Below are 20,134 nucleotides of genomic sequence, written 5' to 3'. Positions count from 1 at the left end.
AAACACGGCGTGGAGTGGGCATGTGTGATCCAGTCGTTTGCAGGAGTCGCGGGAATGGATATGATATACACGCTGTTCTGCGGACTGTGCATGGTCAGTCTGTCACTTTATGCAAAACCCTTCACCACAGTCCAGTACAAGGTTTGTGTCTTTTTACGCAGATATTGCGGAGAAGTTATGAATTTTTATTGCGTATACGTATTTTATTGCTAAGTTAAAACAAGCGAAATGTGCGTAATTGTTTTTTTACTGCCCCTTTCAAAAATACAACTATTTGCACACTTGCTTTTGGAATAACTAAGGATAATGCATGATCTCTAATGATCTTTTTTGTTTTGTTTCAGTCTACAAAAGCCCTCCCAGCAGAGAACAGGAGCGCGAGACCTGCGAGGAATGAAACGGTGGAGGCGCGAGGGTCCAACAGGTCTCGCGCTGCGAAGGAACCGCACGAGCTGAACACGAACGTCAAGGGAGCGAAACAGCGACCTGCATCAGGCGATCAGTCCAATTCACGCAACAAACAACCCCCTAAAAACAGAGAAAAACGAAAAAATTGCTTCGGTTTCAAGATGGATAGAATCAGTGATATCAGTGGAATGGGCTGTAAGAATGACTGAGGTGCAGTGTTGTGCAGAAATGGACTAATTACCCATGCATCATGGATTAATAATGAGTTGCTGGGACATATACTCTAAAAAAAAGTTTCTACAATTATTATTTACATCATCCATTGAACCATCGTCTTATCATGAACATTTTCCGCTGTAAAGAGATTAAGTGCTTGATGATGTGACATCTTTAAACCACCATTTGGGACTTGTGCTATTTATTTTTTTACAAATTTACAAACTACAGCGGCATGTTTGAGATACAAGTTGGATCTCTTAACAAAATTGTACTTTTATATTGTACCTATAAAAATTGTCACATCACTGTGGAAGAAATATGCAATAAATGATCAAAAATTGATTTCTGCACTGTTAAATGTTTTGAACTGATGATCTGGAACTGACAGCAATACTCTGATAAAGGGAAAAACTGGACTAACATTTAGACTTCCAATTAAACAACTTTCATTTCCTATTTAAATGTTTGTAAAAAAATAGAAAAAAAAACATTTTATAAGTCATAAAGGCAGCAGATGATTATGTTAATTATTCTAAACACGTAAATATTGTTGAACCGGGTTCAGTTTACAATGTTTGCACGGAAATAAATGGCAGAACATTGTTGTAAAAATGGAGACAATCCTTTTGTTACAAGATTCAATGAATCATATTTAGAATTAGTTAAATTAACATCTAAGATGAGAATGTTAATAATAAAGCAATGATATGCCTGCAGCCTTTAACAGTAATAGCCATTGACAGGTTTGGAACTGATAGAAAAGAAAACAGAGTTTTGAATACAGATGATCCAGATCAGTGTAGCTTTAAGTTTCTTTGCTTTAATTTGCAAAAAAAAAAAAAACACTTGACTTTCTCTATTCTTTTTTTTTTTTTTCTGCATGATGGCACTTCTCGAGAATTGCTTTCTTTAGATAGCCTAAATCTTGTTGTTTTCCTCGACTATACGTCTGCCAAATGAATAAATGTAATTTTGCACAAATTCATCAGCATTCAGTAAAGGTTTGTCTCGTTTGTCTAATTAAAATCAATAAACTATTTAGCCTACCATAGAGAATTAAAACTATAATTCCTTACCGACTAAATAAAACCTAATTCTTTATTAAAACGTTGTTATTTTGTGCTACCTTTTAATCACATTTATATGCTAAATGTATTCAACTAAATAGACTAAATTGTGTTTGTGTGTGAGAGCGAGAGAGAGATTGGAACATCCGGGAACTTCCTCTAACCCCGCCCACATTCCGCTGACCCTCAGCAGCGCTGTAAATATGGCGGAGGTAAGAAGGAAATTCTCATTATTTCCTTTCAAATAAATAGATTTTTTTTTGCTGTTATATCCAAACTATTTTCGTGCATGGCTTTATAAAGCACGTTAAGCGTATATATTTCTTTTTAAGTTGTGCGGTATTTTTGGCTGTTAGACGCGTTAAATGATTTGAAATGTTATTTCTGCAAAGTTAATAGCAGCTAGCTCGCTTTCAGTTAGCCATATACTCTTATTATAATTATATTAACATTAATTATCTCAAAAATATTCACACAAGAACTCACGTGTGTGCTGGTCATTGCTGTCAAGTCATGGATTTGCGGAATATTATTTTATACCCGTTATATATTTCATGTTTATTTTTTATACGAGTGTTTGTAATGAATGCTAGGCGAAGCTGCTTTTCAGCCTTAACTTCCAAAGTCACGTACACAAACACAGACACCCACAGCATCTCTGATTCATCCGCTTTCATCAGGAAATCAGTTTAATATTGCTTTTGTATTGTGTTTGCAAGAAAGCAAAATTAAAATAATTATGCAAACTTCACATGTAGTGTATCCTTTCTTTAGTCCGATTCAGATAGTAAGTCTGTGTTTCAGTCAACATTAAATCCTTAGATAAACAAGAAAAATGCAGCTAAATTTGTATACAATCTATAACCTTTTTTTCTTTCTACAGTCACTTTTAAAAAAATCTGACAAACTTTTATTAAGAGTTAATCTTACATTTGATCATACACGATTCCCTTTATAAATGTTCTTGGATTTCTTATGCAGTTTATTTGTCCATATTATTAAATCCTATTTTTTATCTTTATAATCTTTTATCAAATGTAATAACTTTTCTTCTCGGCTGACATCACAAACCTTTTTCTCGTTAAACTTTTTCGTTATCTTTTCTCCTACTTCATATTTCCATTTTGTAATATAAGGGAAATGTTCATGATTCTATTAAATACTGATTACAGATACAGATTAAATCCCACGTCCCACCCTACGTATTTTGTTTCATTTAGAAATACTTCAGATTAAGCGTACAATAGATTGTGAATATATACAGTAGACTCGTATTGAAGGGAAATATAGTTACACAACTTTTATAATGCAATAACCATCTCATCCCTTTGTTTCACGAACAATCAGGATTTTTTAGTCAAGTAAACAATGTATAATAATGAGAATTGATGCGAATGATTTAATTTTGTTGTTTTTATTTTGCAGCCCTCCTTGGGGAGTTCAAGCCCAGGTATTTATTCCATCATTCTAAGATGATGTTTATTCTATAGGGATGTATCCAAGAATAATAGCTGATACTGAAAGATGACAATTATTTTGTGTTTATGGTGGCAGATGATATTCAAATACAGTTGTATAGACCTTTTACTAAATACCTTCAAAGTTGTTCATGGACGTATGTTTTTATTAGACTGCACACATCTCTGCTATAAACATGCTCTTCAGGAGATAATGCTCCTAAAAGATTTCATCAATGACTACAAAAGTCATCTAAATCCAATAATAGAAGGAAATGAGAGTCCACAATTTAAAATCCTTCAAAAATAACTGCAATATCAATTTAAAACCTGTTAACTGTCTCCGTTCCACAGAAGGAATGCTATGACAAACTATAAATCTTTGGAAAGGTCTAAGCCTCTAGAATAAAAATCTGACTAGCGTTTGACAAAATAGATTATGTAGCTGCAGTAATTGATTCATTAGTGCGCATAAACATTATTATATGCTGCTAAATGTCACTGTTCCACCAGTAGAACACTGAGGTTTATTTCAATATTTTGCAACACAATTCCATCCTAATCATGAGAAACTATACTGTATGTCTTTGGAAAGGTCTAAGCCTCTAGAATAAGAATCTGACCAATGTTTGACTATATAAAGTTGTAAATAGTTTTATATTTCTAATATGTTTCAGTTTTCCTATTTATATGTTCCTTTTATTAAACATTTGTGTTTCGTTCATTGAGTTTGTGCATGAGAAAATAAAAAAGGAAAGAAACTTCTCAGTATGTGTTGTGATGTTTAGGAAGGTCCCCAAGTGGACATTTGCGGTACAGCAGCTAAAAGTGTTACACATCTCTTTTTGTTCATATCAAGCTCAAATTCAGAACACAACTTAGTTACACATGTGGCTTTGAATTTCTAGCATTTTTTTTGGCTGAAACAAATATTTATATATATATAATATTTTCATAGCCATGAAATTAAACAAAAAAACCCTTAAAATATTTAGTCAGCAATAATCTGCGTAATGTCTTCTTTCAAACAAGACCCACCTTAGGTCTGTACTCCAAAGCATTCATGACTTATAATCATTTTAGTTTGGATAGTGCATGTTCATGTGTATGCTCAAAAAGGGCAGTGACAGTTAAAGGAACAATACGGGGTTTTTAGGAGGATCTATTGACAGAAATGCAATATAATATACAAAACTATGTCTTCAGAGGTGTATAAAGACCTTGCATAATGAAGCGTTATGTTTCTCATACCTTAGAATAAGATGTTTATATCTACATACAGAGCGGCCCTACTTTCAATTCAATTCAATTTAATTTATATAGAGCTTTTCACAATGTGCATTGTTCCAAAGCAGCTTTACAGGAGCAAAGTGAGCAAGCCAACACTGCTCTGCTGTGGCGAGGAACCCAAACTCCAATGATGAATAAATGGAGAAAAAAAAACCTCAGGAGAAACCAGACTCAGCCGGGAGGGCCAGATCTCCTCTGACGTGTCATAGCTGCACTCAGTGACCCCGACCAAAGCCACCGAGCAAACGTCCACGAAGAACAGGGAGAGCCCACGAGCTGCGACCCAGGAAGCCCCACCCACCGAAACCGTGCAGGTCCAACCCGGTCCCATTCCGCGATCAACAACAGACAACAGAGGGACAACCAGGGAAAAGTAGTAATGGCATAATTAACTTTATTCCTCTGTTGTCCGACATCGACCACAAAACAAGACCAGACCAGACCCACACAGTCCCAACAAATGAAACGCCCCAAACCAACAAGCCCCCCCACTCCCCACAAACACCCACCCAGCTACCTCCAATCAAAGTCACTGAGTGCAGCCATAACTTCAAACTGCTGTCGTGTGATGTAAGTTTAGCATTAAATACCAAGTATTGTAAATGTAGCATTAATGTGACAAGTAGTCCGTCTTTGCTCTCGGTTGGGGATGGAATTGTCTGAGCTGGGCCGGTCAGATGGTCGCCTTTTTCTTGGGTGGTGATGGAATTGCCTTGGATGGAGCTGGGATGGTCAGTCAGTCCGCAGGCCCTACATACATTGAATTCGCCGCCATGTTTTGTACAGCAGCCCTAAACGGACAAACAACTCTACAACGCGCGTTTCCTCTTCCTCTCCGCTGCGGTATAGCGGTGAAACTGTTAATAATGACATATACTAACGGAAAAATAACCGATAATATCCTGATGTTTTTTGTATCCGCTCATGTGCGGTGTGTTTTTTTTCTGTCTCTCTGTAAGGAGTTGCGGTTGGTTCAGATGTCGTTGACTTTGAGCCCTCAGCAGAGATGTTGTTGCCAGAGTATGAGGATGATCACACCCCTGAAGACGACGAGCTGCCTGAAGGAGACAATGAGATAGAAGAACTTGAAAAGGTTGGATTTCATGTTGATTATCCGCTGATCTTTATTCCCGGTTACGGTGGGGTTATCTGACCCTGAAATCTGACGGGTTCAGACCATTAAAGACAGGCCCCAGTTACGTCATGTATTTGTCAAATTGTTGGGTTATACAGACGATTAACACTTATGCTCATTTGTCATATATCTTGAATAATCCTAAAGAGGTTACGGATACGGGCATTAACTCGTGATATACCGTATGTGTAATGTTTGTGAACTGCAGGAGAGGGAAATGCCCATCCAGGAGCTCTTGAACCTCTATGGCTATGGAGGAAGCGGTTCACCGGGAGAAGAAGAAGAGGAGGAGGAGGAGGAGGAGGAGGAGGAAGACGAGGAGGAGGAGGATGTGGATGGAGATGAGGATGATGAAGATGAAGGAGAGGACATGGATAATGATGAGAGCAGCAGAAGCACTGGAGAACTAAAGAAAAGCAAGGTCTGTCCCGTAAGGAACTGGGATGTTAAGATTATAGTGTGACGTGTTGTTGCTTGACGTGTGTGCGATCTGTTCAGGAGGATGGAGGGAAGATCTTCAAGGGTCTGGTGGACGACAGCCACTCCAGTGACGGCCGAGCGGGTGCGGTTCCAGCGTGTAACACAGCTGAACTCATACGATCTCAGAACCGCAGCTACTTTCAGAGTACGAGAAATTCTCTAGGTCTGTATTTGGAGACTGACTAAGACATCTGTTGATGATGACTTGTTGAATTGTTTTTTAGATCATGAAGCGGACGAGGAATCAGAAGAGGATGAAGACTATGTTCCCTCCGAAGACTGGAAGAAAGTAAACACTGTTACACTCTTATATCATCATTACGGGTCTTCACGTCTCGTCTCCGTAAGTTCTGATTTAATGTCTGTGAATGATGTGTTCTCAACAGGAGATCATGGTCGGCTCCATGTATCAGGCTGAAACACCGTCTGGACTGTGCAAATACATGGACAATGAGAAAAGTAGCGTTCGCTTTTTATTTTTTGTAGGGTTGGTGTTAGAATATGTTCATAAGCTGTGTAGGCCTGTTATAGTCATGGGTTTTGATTGACTGATCTTTTAAGGCTGTGTTCACATTTGACTTCTTTTTTGACAAGAAGGCAGCTCAGAGAAACAGATTCCGACAGGCTTCATAGGCAACGTAACGGAAGTCTATTTGAATTATAAACAGAGGGCATCACATACAGTATTTAAAAACTACAATACTAACTTCTCGCTAGAAATGCAATCAAAGGTTATTGAAGGTGAAAATGAAACTTACATTTATACTATGCTCCAACCGGCGTTTCGGCAGCCATTTTAGTTTTTCAAGTCTGCTCGACCAATCGCCTTCCTCGCATGTTGTTGTGGAAAGGACAGGTCTCGCTACTCGCTTGTCATTGGTTAGCTGTGAAAAAGGTGCTTGGCATAGGGCGTTTTTTTTCTTCAGTTCAACTTCAGAAGACGCTCGGAGCTGCAGAAAAAGACGCCAGCGCTGGCGTTTAAAAAAAACGCTCAGGACGTTTTTGAAAACACGGTTTACAACATAAGATTATAATGTTAAACAGACGCTAGCAGCTTCAAAAAAAGAAGTCCAATCTGAACATGGCCTAACATTGCACGCTGCAGTTTGACATTTTAAATGCACGAGACCTTAAAATCCGATTGGCTGTCAATGTTTTATTGTTCCTATCAGCTGGGAAAAATTGCTCGGCAAGTGATCCCAATAATATCGTTCTTTTGTACTGTTATTATAATAATGTGGGCTCCGCCTTTCTCTTATAACATTATACAACACAACGTCTAGTGTTCATCCTTCTGAATCTTTGACTCCTTCACTCGCAGTGTATGAAAACGACGACCAGCTGCTGTGGAATCCTGACGTCCTCCCCGAAAACACGGTGGTGGAGTTTCTCACAGAAGCTTGTCGACGGACGGGAGAGGAGACGGGAGTAGATGCTATTCCTGAAGGATCCCACATCAAAGACAACGAGCAGGTACTCAGCACCTGCCTCTGATCTCAGTGGTTTTATAGTAAAACAATGTGACTTAATACACAATACAAACAGTGTTTTCTGCCCACAGGCCTTATATGAGCTGGTCAAGTGTAACTTTGACACTGCAGAAGCTTTACGAAGATTACGATTTAACGTCAGAGCAGCCAGAGGTGAGAGACACGGAGTCGGTTTAGTGTCGTTTATAGAAGGCAGTAGAAAAAACGTCTTAAAATTATGGTTCACCCAAAAATGAAAATTCTGTCGTCATTTACTCTAAAGAAGGTATTTTGAAGAATGTTGTGAAACCAAGTAGCGGCGGTACCATTTGGTTTTGTGTCCATACAGTAGAAGTGAATGGGTGCCTGTGCTGTTTGCTTACTAAACATTCTTCAGAATATCTTCTTTTGTGTTCTGCAGAAGTAAGAAAGTTTGAAATGACAAGCGGATGAATGCGAATAAATAATGACAGAATTTTCATTTTTGGGTGAACTCTACCTTTAATGTCATCTCTCTAGTGCTATTAAAAGCTTTTGGTTTGTTTACTTGGATTTGATTTGAAGAATCCCACTGAATAGAATTAAAATGCCTGTCGTCGGTCTTTGCTGCAGATGGATTGTCTGTATGGACAGAGGAAGAATGCAGGAGTTTTGAACAAGGTTTAAAAGCTTATGGCAAAGACTTTAATTTCATCCAGGCCAACAAGGTACGGCTCTGTTTCTGTCATTCATCACAGCAGAATTCATCCAAGTTCCATTTGCATGTTGTTATTAATGACCTGAAGATAAGTGATTGATTTGATGTTCTGCTTTTGTCGATTGCTTTCAGGTCAGAACGCGGTCAGTCTGGGACTGTGTGGCCTTTTATTACATGTGGAAGAAGTCAGAACGGTATGATTTCTTCGCACAACAAACTCGGCTTGGAAAAAGGAAATACAACCTTCACCCTGGAGTGACGTGAGTACCTCCGTATACATTGGAATAAACATCCTAATAATCGGTTTATTGCCGTCGTATACTGTCATGTGCTCTCTGGCAGGGATTACATGGACAGACTGCTGGATGAGACCGAAAGCACCGCCTCCAGTCGAGCAACCACGCCCTTACCCGCCCCCTCCGGCAGCAGCACCAGCCAATCAGAGCGAGAGGACGTCAGCGGTCACAACGGTACAATTTTAAGACGGCCAATGATTTCTGTGCGAATTCTTCTTTGTGCATCAACTTATTTTAGTAAAGAGTAATGTATTTGAATCTGTATGGTTTCTACTGAAGGACTCGGCAGTCATGCGTCCAGCGCAGACTCCACACAGACACTAAGCGGTGTGAACGAGACGAAGAGTGAATGTCTTCATTTGAACGGAACGGACAGTCATGAGGACAGTCAGACAGATCATCAGGACTCCAACGGCTGTAAACTCACGGACACTCTTAACACGGACACTAACGGCTCTTTGAAGCGCCAGTTGGACTGCCAGAGTCTCGACAGGCCCACAAAAAAGTGCCGGACAGAATCAGACTCGCCGGTCCTGGTCGAGACGGACCCTTCCAGAGCGAAGGAAGACTGAACCAAAGTTCAGGCCAAATACAGAAAGCGGGGCGCTGTGACACCCATCCGCCCCTGAACCCAAAGCCAAGCTGCTCCAAAAACACCACCCTTCAACCGATCCATGCTCCTTTTTCACCAAACCATTTTACAGAGAAATGTATATTCTAACGGAATTTGTCTGATATTTTTTTACCGACGAGATATTTATATTTTTATTAAGACATTTTGAGAACGGGTGAATATGCCGTTATTAAAGCCATTATATGTTGTTCATGAGGAGGTTTGTTGGTGGGCGTGGCCTCGAGCTGAATTGAAGTCCTGAAGTCCCGACAGCTGTAGTAAAAATAAACAAGCCAAGAGAACCACTGCTAAGCGTTGCTGTAAAGTGCTTGCTGTATGGTCCAGTCACTGGGTGAATCTGTGGCTCACACCCTAAATGAAAATACGTGTATTTTGCCTAAAGAAAAGGAAGACTGATCTTAGCTTTAACAATAAGATTTTCTGTCTATTTCCACGAAATCTTCTTGAAGTGTCCTGTTGTTTAATGTTTTCGAATCGTTATCAGACGCTGTCATACATGAAAACCATCCTTTTCCCAACACCATGCAAAAAAACGGTTCTACACACAGGCTTCCTTTATTTTATCCAAAACATGGGTTTTAATTTTAGGGTGAACTGTACATGGCCCAGCTTCATTCTTGTGGGTTTTACCTCAGTCACGACTTATGATGGTTAACTTGCACACACCTCATGCTTTTGATAATCACTGTACGTGTACCTGACGGTTTTCCTTTGGAGTTTTTGTACGTTGACGACTGTGAGGAAACTTGTTTTTGTAGCAAACAAACACTAATATTGACTGATCACTGACTGTGACTTTCTCAATCCTCTATCAATGAAATGGAACACAAGGCCATGATGGAAATCAATTCAAAAAATGACCTCCGTTGTTAAATGTCTTTCGCATTTATTTCATGCCGTTTTCATTTCTGTGACGTGTAAAAGCTTACGTAATAAGTCTGTTGATATTATTTTGACATGAAAGATCTTTGCTCCCAGATATGCCTTAAATATTCAGAAGCATAACATTTGAAGTATTTTGCTACAGAAGTGAATTCACAATCCCAGCAGTCCTTTAACAACCAGTGCAAATCAACCTCTCAGAGATCATAGTGCTATTCCTGCACTGCGATCTTCATTTGGCTTATTTAATGTCATTTCTGATGTTTCCTGAGAGCTTTTTTGACTCGTGTATGTGATCTATTAACTTCTTGAATATAGGAGAAGTCGCTGGCCCACCGCAGATGAAGAGCAGTCCTGTAATAGTGCGAGAGGAGTTTATTTAAACCATGACTGTAAGACTGGCGTTTATCTAATAAACATTGTGAATGTATTCTAAGCTGCAGTGTTGTGTGCTTGTACGTTACTACTGTATTACACAGCATCTTCTGATTGGTCAATCACAGCCTTTTTTTATTGACTTTTGGAAATAGTCAATGTCATTTTCTATGTCCCATGCCATGTCACTCCATGGTCTTATTTCTTAAATTCGTTGATGTGTGTTTATTAAGTAGATATAAGTGGATATACAGTCAGCCATCACAAAATATACCTCTGTAATTCAGAGAGACACAAGACGGGTATTGATCTCTGTTGGGTTTTTTAGGATTGGGCGGTGTAAAGTTTCATTTTTTCCTTTGAACCGAATTATGGCTGTGACAATAAACAGCAAAGACAATAAGAAAAGGAACAAGAGGACATTGTTCAAAGTTCCTTCAACAACTTTTATTTTTACAATTGTTTACCCTTAAACCAACCGTCATAAAATATATTAAAATAATTACAAAAATACTGAAATATTGCATATTGAAATGAAACAATCAAGTGAAATGTTAACAATCAAGTGCTTCTGAGTTTCAGAAGAATCATCATTCATTTTCTCAATAGAGAATGACTTTTTGTTGCAAAATTGATCTCCATAGCTCCGAGTTTGTAAACTGATTATATTTGTGACCCTGGACCACAAATCCAGTCAGAAGTAGCACAGGTATATTTGTGGCAATATCCAAATAAAATACATTGTATGGGTCAAAATTATCGATTAAGTAAAGATCATGTTACATGAAGATATATATATATACTGTATATACACATACATCAAAACTTTATTTTTGAGTATGCAGCGAAATCTCAACAAAAATGGCGGGAAACACGCCTACAAACTTTGCGCGCTGCTGCCGCTCTTTGGGAATTACCCACTCGAGTTTGGTATCTACGTAAATTTTAGAATTTCAGATTTCGTGTTCATGTACTCTCCACAGCGTCATTACAGCACTAAGCCAATAGAGAGCGTCAAAACAAACCTTTTTCTTCTTAGCAACGGCCCGCTACAGCGCCTCTGATGGACAACTTTAAAGGTGAATTTCTCAATTGTTTTTGCAACCTCAGATTGCAGATTTTCAAATAGTTGTATCTCGGCCAAATATTGTCCTATCCTAACAAACCTTACATCAACGCAAAGCGTATTTATTCAACGTTCAGATGATGTATAAATCTCAATTTCAAAAACTTGATCCTAAAGCCCATTGCACATCGAGTCCGAAATTTGCGTCCGAAATTTCCGCACGTTAAAAAATAAATACGACCTCACGTTGCGTCAATCACATTTACACACTGCCTCCGATATTTTCGTCCGTCATAAAAAAATTCGGACCGGGTTCGATTTTCTGCGTTTTTCGCATCCGTCAAGCATTTTGAGTGGCCTTTTTTAACAATTCAGAGACACCGTACAAACGAGAGGCAAATACGAAAAAACGCATACGAAAATTTCGGACTGTATGTGCAAAGACCTTTACTAGTTTTGTGGTCCAGGGTCACATATTGTAATTTATGATTTGATTACATCGTTTTTAAGGGTTAATGCACATTGAGTCCGAAATTTCCGCACGTTAAAAATAAATACGATCTCACGTTGTGTAAATCACATTTATATATGTGATATTTTCGTCAGTCATAAAATAAATTCGCACTGGGTTCCATTTTAGTAGCAAGCAAGCATTTTGAGAGGCGTTCTGACAATTCAGAGACACCGTACAAACCAGCGCCAAATACGAAAAAACGCATACGAAAATTTCGGACTGTATGTGCAAAGATTCATTCTGTCTGTTACTAGCATTCAGGTCACACACTTCTGTACCTTCGTCATTTGGTCACTTCTAGTTGACTGTTGTATGATCTCATGTGGTTATGGCTTCAAAATTGATTTTTAAAAATAAAAATAAATGTACAATAAAAAATACTTTCAGAACCAAAGCTGCAGGGGATCAAGAGCTTCACCATTATAACAAAAGTCACTATGAAACACATGTCTGCGTGTCCACTGGTGACTCCCACCATCATTTGTTGACATTCATCTTTTGTGATAATTTGATGTTGATTGTTTGTTTCATCAACTTGTTTCTGTTGAGAGACAAAACATTTTGCTGCATGATATCGCAAGCACGCTTCACTTTAATTCATAGTCTGAGAGGAAATGAAACCCATGTAGAATTTACAGTACTTACTTTTTTGTTCCTTAGTGAAAGTGATGTACGAGTACACGAGACTGCCAGCAATGCTGTTGTAAAACAAATTGAGTCAGAAAACAGTTAGTACCTTTTTCATAACTAACAGTTACAGTTTAAGTCATACTACCAGATTCTTCTTCTTATGTTTTGAGTACAATATGAGTGTCCCAAACTGGGCCAGGGCTGAAATAATGTAGGATTTAAGAAATACTTAATATTAACACATTTTTACCTGATGTTTAAGCCAATAAAGTTTAGCCAGGTGAAGATATAATCTCCACCAAACACCATCCCAATATACGTCACCAAGATATTCTGTTGGTTTTGTTAGAAAAATAACCCAGTTAACTATAACCTCACACCATATTTACTGAAGTTCATCAGTGTTGAGTGTGTAGTAAATACTGACCTTGATACAGCCAACAATTGTAGTAGTTAGAGCAGAGTTATAATGGGTACATAACATAATGGAGTACATCAGAATAAACCTGCCCAAAACAATACAAATATGACACTTAATATTAAAAAATGCTATTATTATATTTCAATTTAATCGGCTGTCACAAAGTAAAACTGCAGCCATACACCATAAAAATGACTATGATTATTTTGCAAGCTTAAAAAGTAATAAAACATATCGAACAAAAACATAATACAAACATAAATGATTTGGAACATAAACTTAAACATTTGTGCAAGTTACACTGGCTAAAAACCACTAAATACACTAATACAACGTTTACACAGTAACTTAGTAGTTACACAGTACACTATTCAAATTCATATCGATACCGTATTCATTTTTACCAGGGCTAGTTTTTTTTTCATTTTGAGTTCGGTGTAAAGGCCTGTCCATGCCAGGACGATAATCGTACGCGCTTATCGGCAGCGTTTTTCAAGACGTTTTTCGGCGTTCATACCCAAACGATTTTCACTGGCGATGAGCCGAGTAAGGGCCTGATCAGACAGAACGCGTCTTTTGCTGTGAGACGCGCCTCTTTTGAATTGTTTTCAGTTGGCAGGGAGCGTTTTGTGCGCTGCTTATGCGCGCCAGGCGCCTCACGTTTCTGCCACCTGCTGCGCCTCGCGTTTTAGGCGGAGCGCCCGAAGTTGAAGTTGAACTCAACTCTGTGGCAACGGAAGTTTAGAAGATGCTCAGAACGCCTGGAGACATGGAGGAGAAACTTGTTGTGGCTGTTTCGGGTTACCTAGCAACATGAAAAAAAAACGCTGCGTGCTGCTCTTTTCGAAGAGTCACCAAAAGAGCAGCGCGGTGCGCCTCGCGTTTTCGAACATGAAAAGCGCGTTCTGTGTGATCGCACCCTAAACGTGCAAATTCACTTCCTGACATAGAGGGCGCTTAATGAAAAACAGAAATACCCCGGTACAGAAGGTGGCGCTGCGCAATTTTATGCATCTGACACTCGCTTGTCACACAGAAGAAGAATTCATCTTGCTTCCTCTTCGTCAATGTGTGCTTGAGCGCCACCAAGTCGTGTTTCACTGTAACTTCAGCAGCTCCAGGCACGTGAACAAAAGCACCAATCTCATTGGTCGGCCAGTTTTTAACATGGTGCGTCAAACAAAAAAAACGAGCCTGAAGCATTAAAAAAAAAGACGCTTTTACGCCTGCCGTTTTGTACGTCGGTGTGACACTCACATTGGCACCCTTTGTTTAGTCACGAGGCGTTAACACGCGCGATTATGGTCCCGGTGTGGACAAGCCATAAGACTAAAGGAAAACACATAACTGGAATGAATTATCACAAGTTTAAAAAGCTGTAAAAGTGATTCTGTAAATTTCATAAAAGACTGTAAATATCACTCTTACCCCATGACACACGTCAAGACAAACTGGAAAACAAAGAAAAGGTCGGCCCAGCCATCGTATTCCAAAGCCTTAAAGAAAAATACACAAAATAAATGCATCTTTTGTGAATTTTAAGTATACACGCATAACTTGTGTTATATAACAAACGTTAGATCTTTTTTTTTGTCCTTTATTAATTTTCTAAATAATATTAAGCTTAAAGAGTAAAATCTTTGCTGATAAGGAGAATGTTTATTCAGTTCTTACTTTGTGAACGTCTCCAGTGAAGTATGCCAAAACAATAGTGGGAATGATCATCAATAAAGCATTATAGTACAGCAGTCCATATTTTCCCAGTTCCTGAAAAGCAGGGTAAAATCTCATGACAAAGAAAAGGTGAATACATTTTACCCCCCCCAAAAAAGTTTGTATATATTTTATGAACACATTAAACTGACTCAAATGTGAATTTTCTGAATGTTGCATTAAACATGTTCTTGTAGATGAATTGTAACAGTGATATGTAACCAGTGTTTTTGTTACAAGCATTTGCACGCTGGACGCTAAATCAAAAGATGTTTAGTGTTGTTTAGTGTCTTCTTGGAGTTGCCCGGTTCAATACAAAAACATCTCAACTGATTATTTCATTAATGGAACAGAATATTTGAAAATCGTAATTGATATTTCTTTCAATGAAGGGAAATGGTAGAAATACACATGGTTTTGATTTAAAGCAGGATGTCAGCAATATGTTTGCTAGGTTGTCTGAGGGTCACATTACCTTGGAGTCCAGTTTTTGTTTCATATAAGCCCCATTAGCAGCAGTCAGAATGTTGTTAAGTGTAATGAAAATGTATCCATGGAGGTCAAAAGCTAAATCTGTACTGTGAAAGTAAAAAAAACCCATTACATTTAAAGGCGGGGTAACCGATTTCCCGACAACCGAGTAGGGCCGAGTACCAAAACAACCTTGTAGCCAATCAGCAGTAAGGTGCACAGGACGGACATTAGCGAGCCGAGCGCTGACGAAAGCCAAAGATGGGGGTAGGGGTGTGTTTGTTTTGGTGATTTGAACATCAACAACGGCTCAGAGAAATCAGACCCCCCGCCTTTAAGTGACACTGAAGGTCTTTTGAACCAAATGTAAATCCACACTGTCACAATAACCCGCATGACCCAAATTATGCTCAGTGCTGTCTAGGCTATGTTTATTAATACGATAAAAGATTCCAGACTTGCGCATAAATGCAAAGATAAATAAACAGGCATGAGAAGAAAAAAAACAAGGAAAGGTGTAGAATAATGTTTTATCACAAAGTGACTTACCTAGCAGCTATAAATGCTCCAAAGATCATGGTGAACACCGTTGCCTTAATCGACCATGAAAACGTCTTTCTACATATAGATGAAAACCCAGACATGAGCGTAACAGTACAACTGCGCCGAGTTTACAACAAACACTGAATATACAGACGTACCTCAGCAGGTAACCCTCAAACAGCATTGTGAATAAAATGGAGAACCTTCTGAGCACCGTAAACATGGGCAGACTGCAAAAGAAAACACACGGTGTGATATATGATATATTGATAGTTTATTTAAAACATAACAATACCAATACCTAGACAAGGAAAGATTATTATTGAAAATTCTGTCATGATTTACTCACCTTCGAGTTGTTCCAAATCAATATACATTTCTTTGTTTGGTTGAACACAGAGAAAGATATTTCGACGAATGCTTATGACCGACAAGTTCTTGGAGCCCATTGACTCCCATAGTAGGAAAAATGACAATGGTAGTCAAAAGTGCCCCAGAACTGATAAAGTCATTTTTCCTACTATGGGAGTCAATGGGGTCCAAGAACTTGTCTAGATTTTTTTTTTTTTTTTTTTAGATTTAGATTTAGATTCAATTTATTGTCATTGCACATGTACAATTACAAGGCAACGAAATGTGACCTCTGCATTTAACCCATCCAGAGAGTAGTGAACACACGTACCCCCGGAGCAGTGGGCAGCTATCACTACAGCGCCCGGGGAGCAAGTAGGGGTAAGGTGCCTTGCTCAAGGGCACCTCAGTAGTTACCCGCCGGCCCTGGGAATCGAACCGGCAACCTTCTGGTCATGAGTCCGACTCTCTAACCATTAGGCCACAACTGCCCCTGTCGGTCATAAGCATTCGTCGAAATATCTTTCTCTGTGTTCCCCAGAACAAAGAAATGTATACAGATTTGGAACGACTTTAAGGTGAGTAAACGATGACAGCATTTTTAATTTTGGGTGAACTGTTCCTTTGAACACTAACCGATTGACATTTTGCGTCTAAAACCGCGCGGAAAACGCAAGCTACGCCTCTTTCTCTCTTCAAATGACCCGAAAAGTTAAACTATTTCCATCTCGATGCGGCACCAACGTGCCTAGAAAAATGTGCGCGTCTCGCACCACATGAGCGTCGCCCACTATTTGCGGGCGCCTGCCGCGCACCTACATTTAAAATAACGAATATTCGCGCGGAAAAGACACGAAATGTGAATCGGGCCTTACCCCTCATTTACACTGCATGCGTGTGCGGCACGTTACGGCTCCGGCGAGGTGTTGTTCCGTCATCAATGCGGTGCCAATATACACCTGGGCTGCGTTCAGCCCCAACAAAATGTTTTTAAACGGAAACGGTTGTGCGGTTGAACACCCTGTTGTGATGACGCAAGAGTTGAACTATGGCAGCTGAGAAGGCCATTCTTCGTGTTCTTTTTGAAGAATTTTCAGAGCCTGATGAAATCGCTATAAATACGTGTTTAATACTGCACAATACATCTCTTCTAATATCTTCAATTGTTGCGTATACCGAGCTGCAGCGGACACATTTAAACGACTTTACTTGGACCCATTGTGCGAGCTGTCTCTTTAATACCGCGTGGGTTATATACATGTTGCTGCTGATTGGGCCGACATTCTTGACACGCCCACCAAACAAGAGAAAACGCATCTTTGCACACCGTTGCAAACCGTTTCCAGGAAACGTGTCGTTCAACCCGGAAACCGTAGCAAAACGTTGCGCACCGGTTTGAGCTTGAACATGCCCCAGGGCGTTTTCTCTTGTTTGGTGGGTGTGTCAAGAATGTCGGCCCAATCAGCAATAAGACTTAGGTTAAGAAGACATTCTGAAGAATGCAGGACAGCAAACAGTTCTGGGGCACTTTTGACTACCATTTTGTTCCTACTATGGGAGTCAATGGGTGTTGAGATCTGTTCGGTCATAAGCATTCTTCCAAATATCTTTCTCCGTGTTCATCAGAACAAAGAAATGTATACACATTTGGAACAACTCGAAGGCGAGTAAAAGATGACAGAATTTTCATTTTTGGGTGAAGTGTCCCTTTAACACTGAAGCTCTTACTTGACTTGTTGTGTTCCAAACAGGCCCGTTAGTTGATTTCCCACATACAGTAAAGGGAGAGGAAATACCTGCAATAAAAATGATTTCATCATGTATTCACCCACATGTCATTCCAGAACTGGATGCATGACGTTATCCGAAATAATGCGAGCGGTTAAAAAGGTGATGACCATTGAGTCTGTGTACAAACACTGCACGTCACAGCTTACCTTCTGCACGACGTTCCTGTCGAAATCTGGGAAATCGATCAGGTGTAATGATTTCGACCCTCTCAAAACAAAAACAGTTGCCAACATCTGCAAAAGGTAAAAGGTGAACTTGTATCACACGTGCTAAACGTTTCAGTATCAGTTTAGACAGAGAAACGTTATGAATGGGTGAAACTGAGCGTCTTACTTGGCCAATTCCCACTGACAAGGAGGACGGGAATCTGTAAACACACAGAGGTTATATGAGTTATGACGTGCACATATATTAAACCTCCTAATGCACTAAAGAATGTCTTTTTATCCTATTGATAATAACACAAAATGAATGTAACTTGTTTACAAACTCAAGGCAGCTTTCACCTGGTTGCAGATGTGCTCGCAAACTATGACCGAGCAATTTAAGTCACGCCAAAGGTGAGCGACAGCAGCGAAAGACTCGCCGTCGCCATAACACCACGAGTTCATATAAAGACTATTCAACAACACGACCTGCCGTTATATTGCGTTAAAATCCGGCCGCAATGAAAGCACCCGCAAATAAACGCGACTGCTTTATGTGTTACCTGTAAGTAGTGAGAACACTCTTGTTAACTACGACGATGAGAAAAGAAGCGAGTCCGTAGAAAGCTGCAGCGGATAACTTTAAAAATAACGCCGATGTCCCGCTGTCTCCTCTCGGCACGTCATGTTTCGCGTCAGGAGAAGATCTCTCACGCGCTCGTGTCGCCGCCATGCTTCCCGTTCCCTCCTAACGTCACTTGAGCAGGAGCGCTCCAACAACTTCACTGTACAAGTTCCCGTTCCCTGGACTTTTAAAGAGACAGTATCCTTTGACGGTTGTTAACTCGTTTAACTCTCGTTTAGTGTTACCGTACCAAACCAACGTTGCACATGTGAAATTCATGTGGCTATGTAAACGAATATGAATATGTAAATTAATAAAAAATATTGTAATAAATAATAAAATAAAAATAATAATAAAAAATACCCCCATATTCGGGGGTCCTTAGCATCGTAAAGTTTTAACACCCCTGCATTAGTCAACATAGGCCCATAAAATTGGATGAATAACATATTAAAAGGTTGGAAATATGATCTCTTAACCATAAAGAAACAAGTCTTTCTTTCTCTTTTGGACTGCGTGATATCATTAATATGGTTATTTATTGATTTATGGACTAATCCTTTTGTGAGGGACCCCGTTTTCTAAAATGTATGTCAATCTATATTTTTTCTGTGTGAAGAAACGTTTAAAACGTGTTAGATAAGTAGTAAATAGGATATTATAAAGACAACACATTGTTTCTAAACCTAAATAGTCGGCATCAATTTCACTTTGAGTCCCAAAAAAGAAACTATAGTGAGAAAAACTCACTAGAAAGATTCAAATATAAACAATTCTGGAGACTATCAATAGCAAAAAAAGCAGATAAACACCGTGGACTTTTATCATTTTTCTGGGGGACCCCTTGCAACCTTCTGGAGGCCCCCTGGGGGTCCCCGGACCCCAGTTTGAAACCCCCTGGACTAATGTATCTTTTTTATTGCAACAGATCAGAAATATATTTTGTAACAGATAATATTTCCATGCATATTTATTAAAATGCAAATAATAAACAGTATTATTTACTTTGACACTATTACTATTATAATATTCATTTTAGAGTCTTGAAATATAAATGATAAAATCATTCAACATCTGACTCCCCGTTAGATTATGACTCCTCTGTTTTAGGATTAGGTTTGGGGGCGGGTTTAGAGATAGGGACCAATCACAAAGCAGCACCCTAAGTGAATGAACCAATCGGAAGTAGGGCAGTCAAAACCTCATGGGGAGTCGAAATTCGGTACAACAATGCCCCCCAGGCTTTCCTTGGACCTCTCCAAAATGTCCAGCTGACAATAAAAAACAACATTTGTTACTTCTTATTTGTATGGGCTATTTATTAAATAAGGATGCATTGAATTACGATTAGATCACTAGAAAAACTGTTTATTTTACAAAACATTTCACGCCGCTTAATAAAATGAAGTTTGAACCACAGGACTTCACTAACTCACTGTGCTTTGTTCAACAGA

At 39.2% G+C, this 20,134-nt stretch overlaps 3 protein-coding genes across 6 annotated transcripts; 2 read left to right on the top strand and 1 right to left on the bottom strand.

The window, feature by feature from the left end:
• Positions 1–32: 32 nt before the first annotated feature.
• On the top strand, positions 33–967 carry LOC130554250 (C-type natriuretic peptide 4-like). The gene is made up of 2 exons (XM_057333770.1): positions 33–141; positions 345–967. Exons 1-2 carry the CDS (start codon positions 55–57, stop codon positions 615–617), a joined length of 360 nt encoding a protein of 119 aa, XP_057189753.1. The 5' UTR covers positions 33–54; the 3' UTR covers positions 618–967.
• An 882-nt stretch (positions 968–1,849) lies between these two features.
• mier1b (mesoderm induction early response 1b, transcriptional regulator) lies at positions 1,850–10,464 on the top strand. Of its 4 annotated transcripts, none has more exons than XM_057333660.1 (13): positions 1,850–1,906; positions 3,120–3,144; positions 5,401–5,534; positions 5,785–5,997; positions 6,075–6,201; positions 6,281–6,345; positions 6,443–6,515; positions 7,378–7,529; positions 7,618–7,699; positions 8,138–8,232; positions 8,355–8,482; positions 8,565–8,692; positions 8,798–10,464. In XM_057333660.1, the coding sequence occupies exons 1-13, from the start codon at positions 1,898–1,900 to the stop codon at positions 9,088–9,090; spliced, it is 1,524 nt and encodes a 507-aa protein (XP_057189643.1). In that variant the 5' UTR covers positions 1,850–1,897; the 3' UTR covers positions 9,091–10,464. The 4 variants fall into 4 exon arrangements, with proteins under 4 accessions (XP_057189643.1, XP_057189641.1, XP_057189644.1 ...); XM_057333658.1 differs by having other exon boundaries at positions 1,864–1,906; positions 3,120–5,284; XM_057333661.1 differs by having other exon boundaries at positions 1,871–1,906; positions 3,120–5,011.
• Positions 10,465–10,831: 367 nt separating this feature from the next.
• On the bottom strand, positions 10,832–18,854 carry slc35d1b (solute carrier family 35 member D1b). The gene is made up of 13 exons (XM_057333717.1): positions 18,619–18,854; positions 18,243–18,276; positions 18,056–18,142; positions 17,847–17,914; positions 15,926–15,997; positions 15,774–15,842; positions 15,229–15,331; positions 14,715–14,807; positions 14,469–14,536; positions 13,047–13,125; positions 12,870–12,952; positions 12,635–12,687; positions 10,832–12,530 (listed from the first exon to the last, which is right to left on the bottom strand). The coding sequence occupies exons 1-13, from the start codon at positions 18,786–18,788 to the stop codon at positions 12,520–12,522; spliced, it is 990 nt and encodes a 329-aa protein (XP_057189700.1). The 5' UTR covers positions 18,789–18,854; the 3' UTR covers positions 10,832–12,519.
• Between the last annotated feature and the right edge of the window lie 1,280 nt (positions 18,855–20,134).

Source organism: Triplophysa rosa, linkage group LG5 (assembly GCF_024868665.1).
Source record: "Triplophysa rosa linkage group LG5, Trosa_1v2, whole genome shotgun sequence".
Taxonomy (NCBI): Eukaryota; Metazoa; Chordata; class Actinopteri; order Cypriniformes; family Nemacheilidae; genus Triplophysa; species Triplophysa rosa.
Note: the sequence above shows the minus strand (reverse complement) of the source record. Positions and strands in the feature narration are given on the sequence as shown.

Bases quoted from the DNA above. Each gene is read 5' to 3' on its own strand.
- LOC130554250 (XM_057333770.1), top strand. From the start codon at position 55: ATGGATATGATATACACGCTGTTCTGCGGACTGTGCATGGTCAGTCTG. The intron at 142-344 runs GTTTGTGTCTTT...GTTTTGTTTCAG, and splicing joins TCACCACAGTCCAGTACAAG to TCTACAAAAGCCCTCCCAGC.
- mier1b (XM_057333658.1), top strand. From the start codon at position 5,119: ATGGTCGCCTTTTTCTTGGGTGGTGATGGAATTGCCTTGGATGGAGCT. The intron at 5,535-5,784 runs GTTGGATTTCAT...TGTGAACTGCAG, and splicing joins AGATAGAAGAACTTGAAAAG to GAGAGGGAAATGCCCATCCA. The intron at 6,516-7,377 runs GTAGCGTTCGCT...CTTCACTCGCAG, and splicing joins ATACATGGACAATGAGAAAA to TGTATGAAAACGACGACCAG.
- slc35d1b (XM_057333717.1), bottom strand. From the start codon at position 18,788: ATGGCGGCGACACGAGCGCGTGAGAGATCTTCTCCTGACGCGAAACAT. The intron at 18,143-18,242 runs GTAAGACGCTCA...TACCTTTTGCAG, and splicing joins TGTCAGTGGGAATTGGCCAA to ATGTTGGCAACTGTTTTTGT. The intron at 17,915-18,055 runs GTAAGCTGTGAC...TTTTTATTGCAG, and splicing joins ACAGGAACGTCGTGCAGAAG to GTATTTCCTCTCCCTTTACT.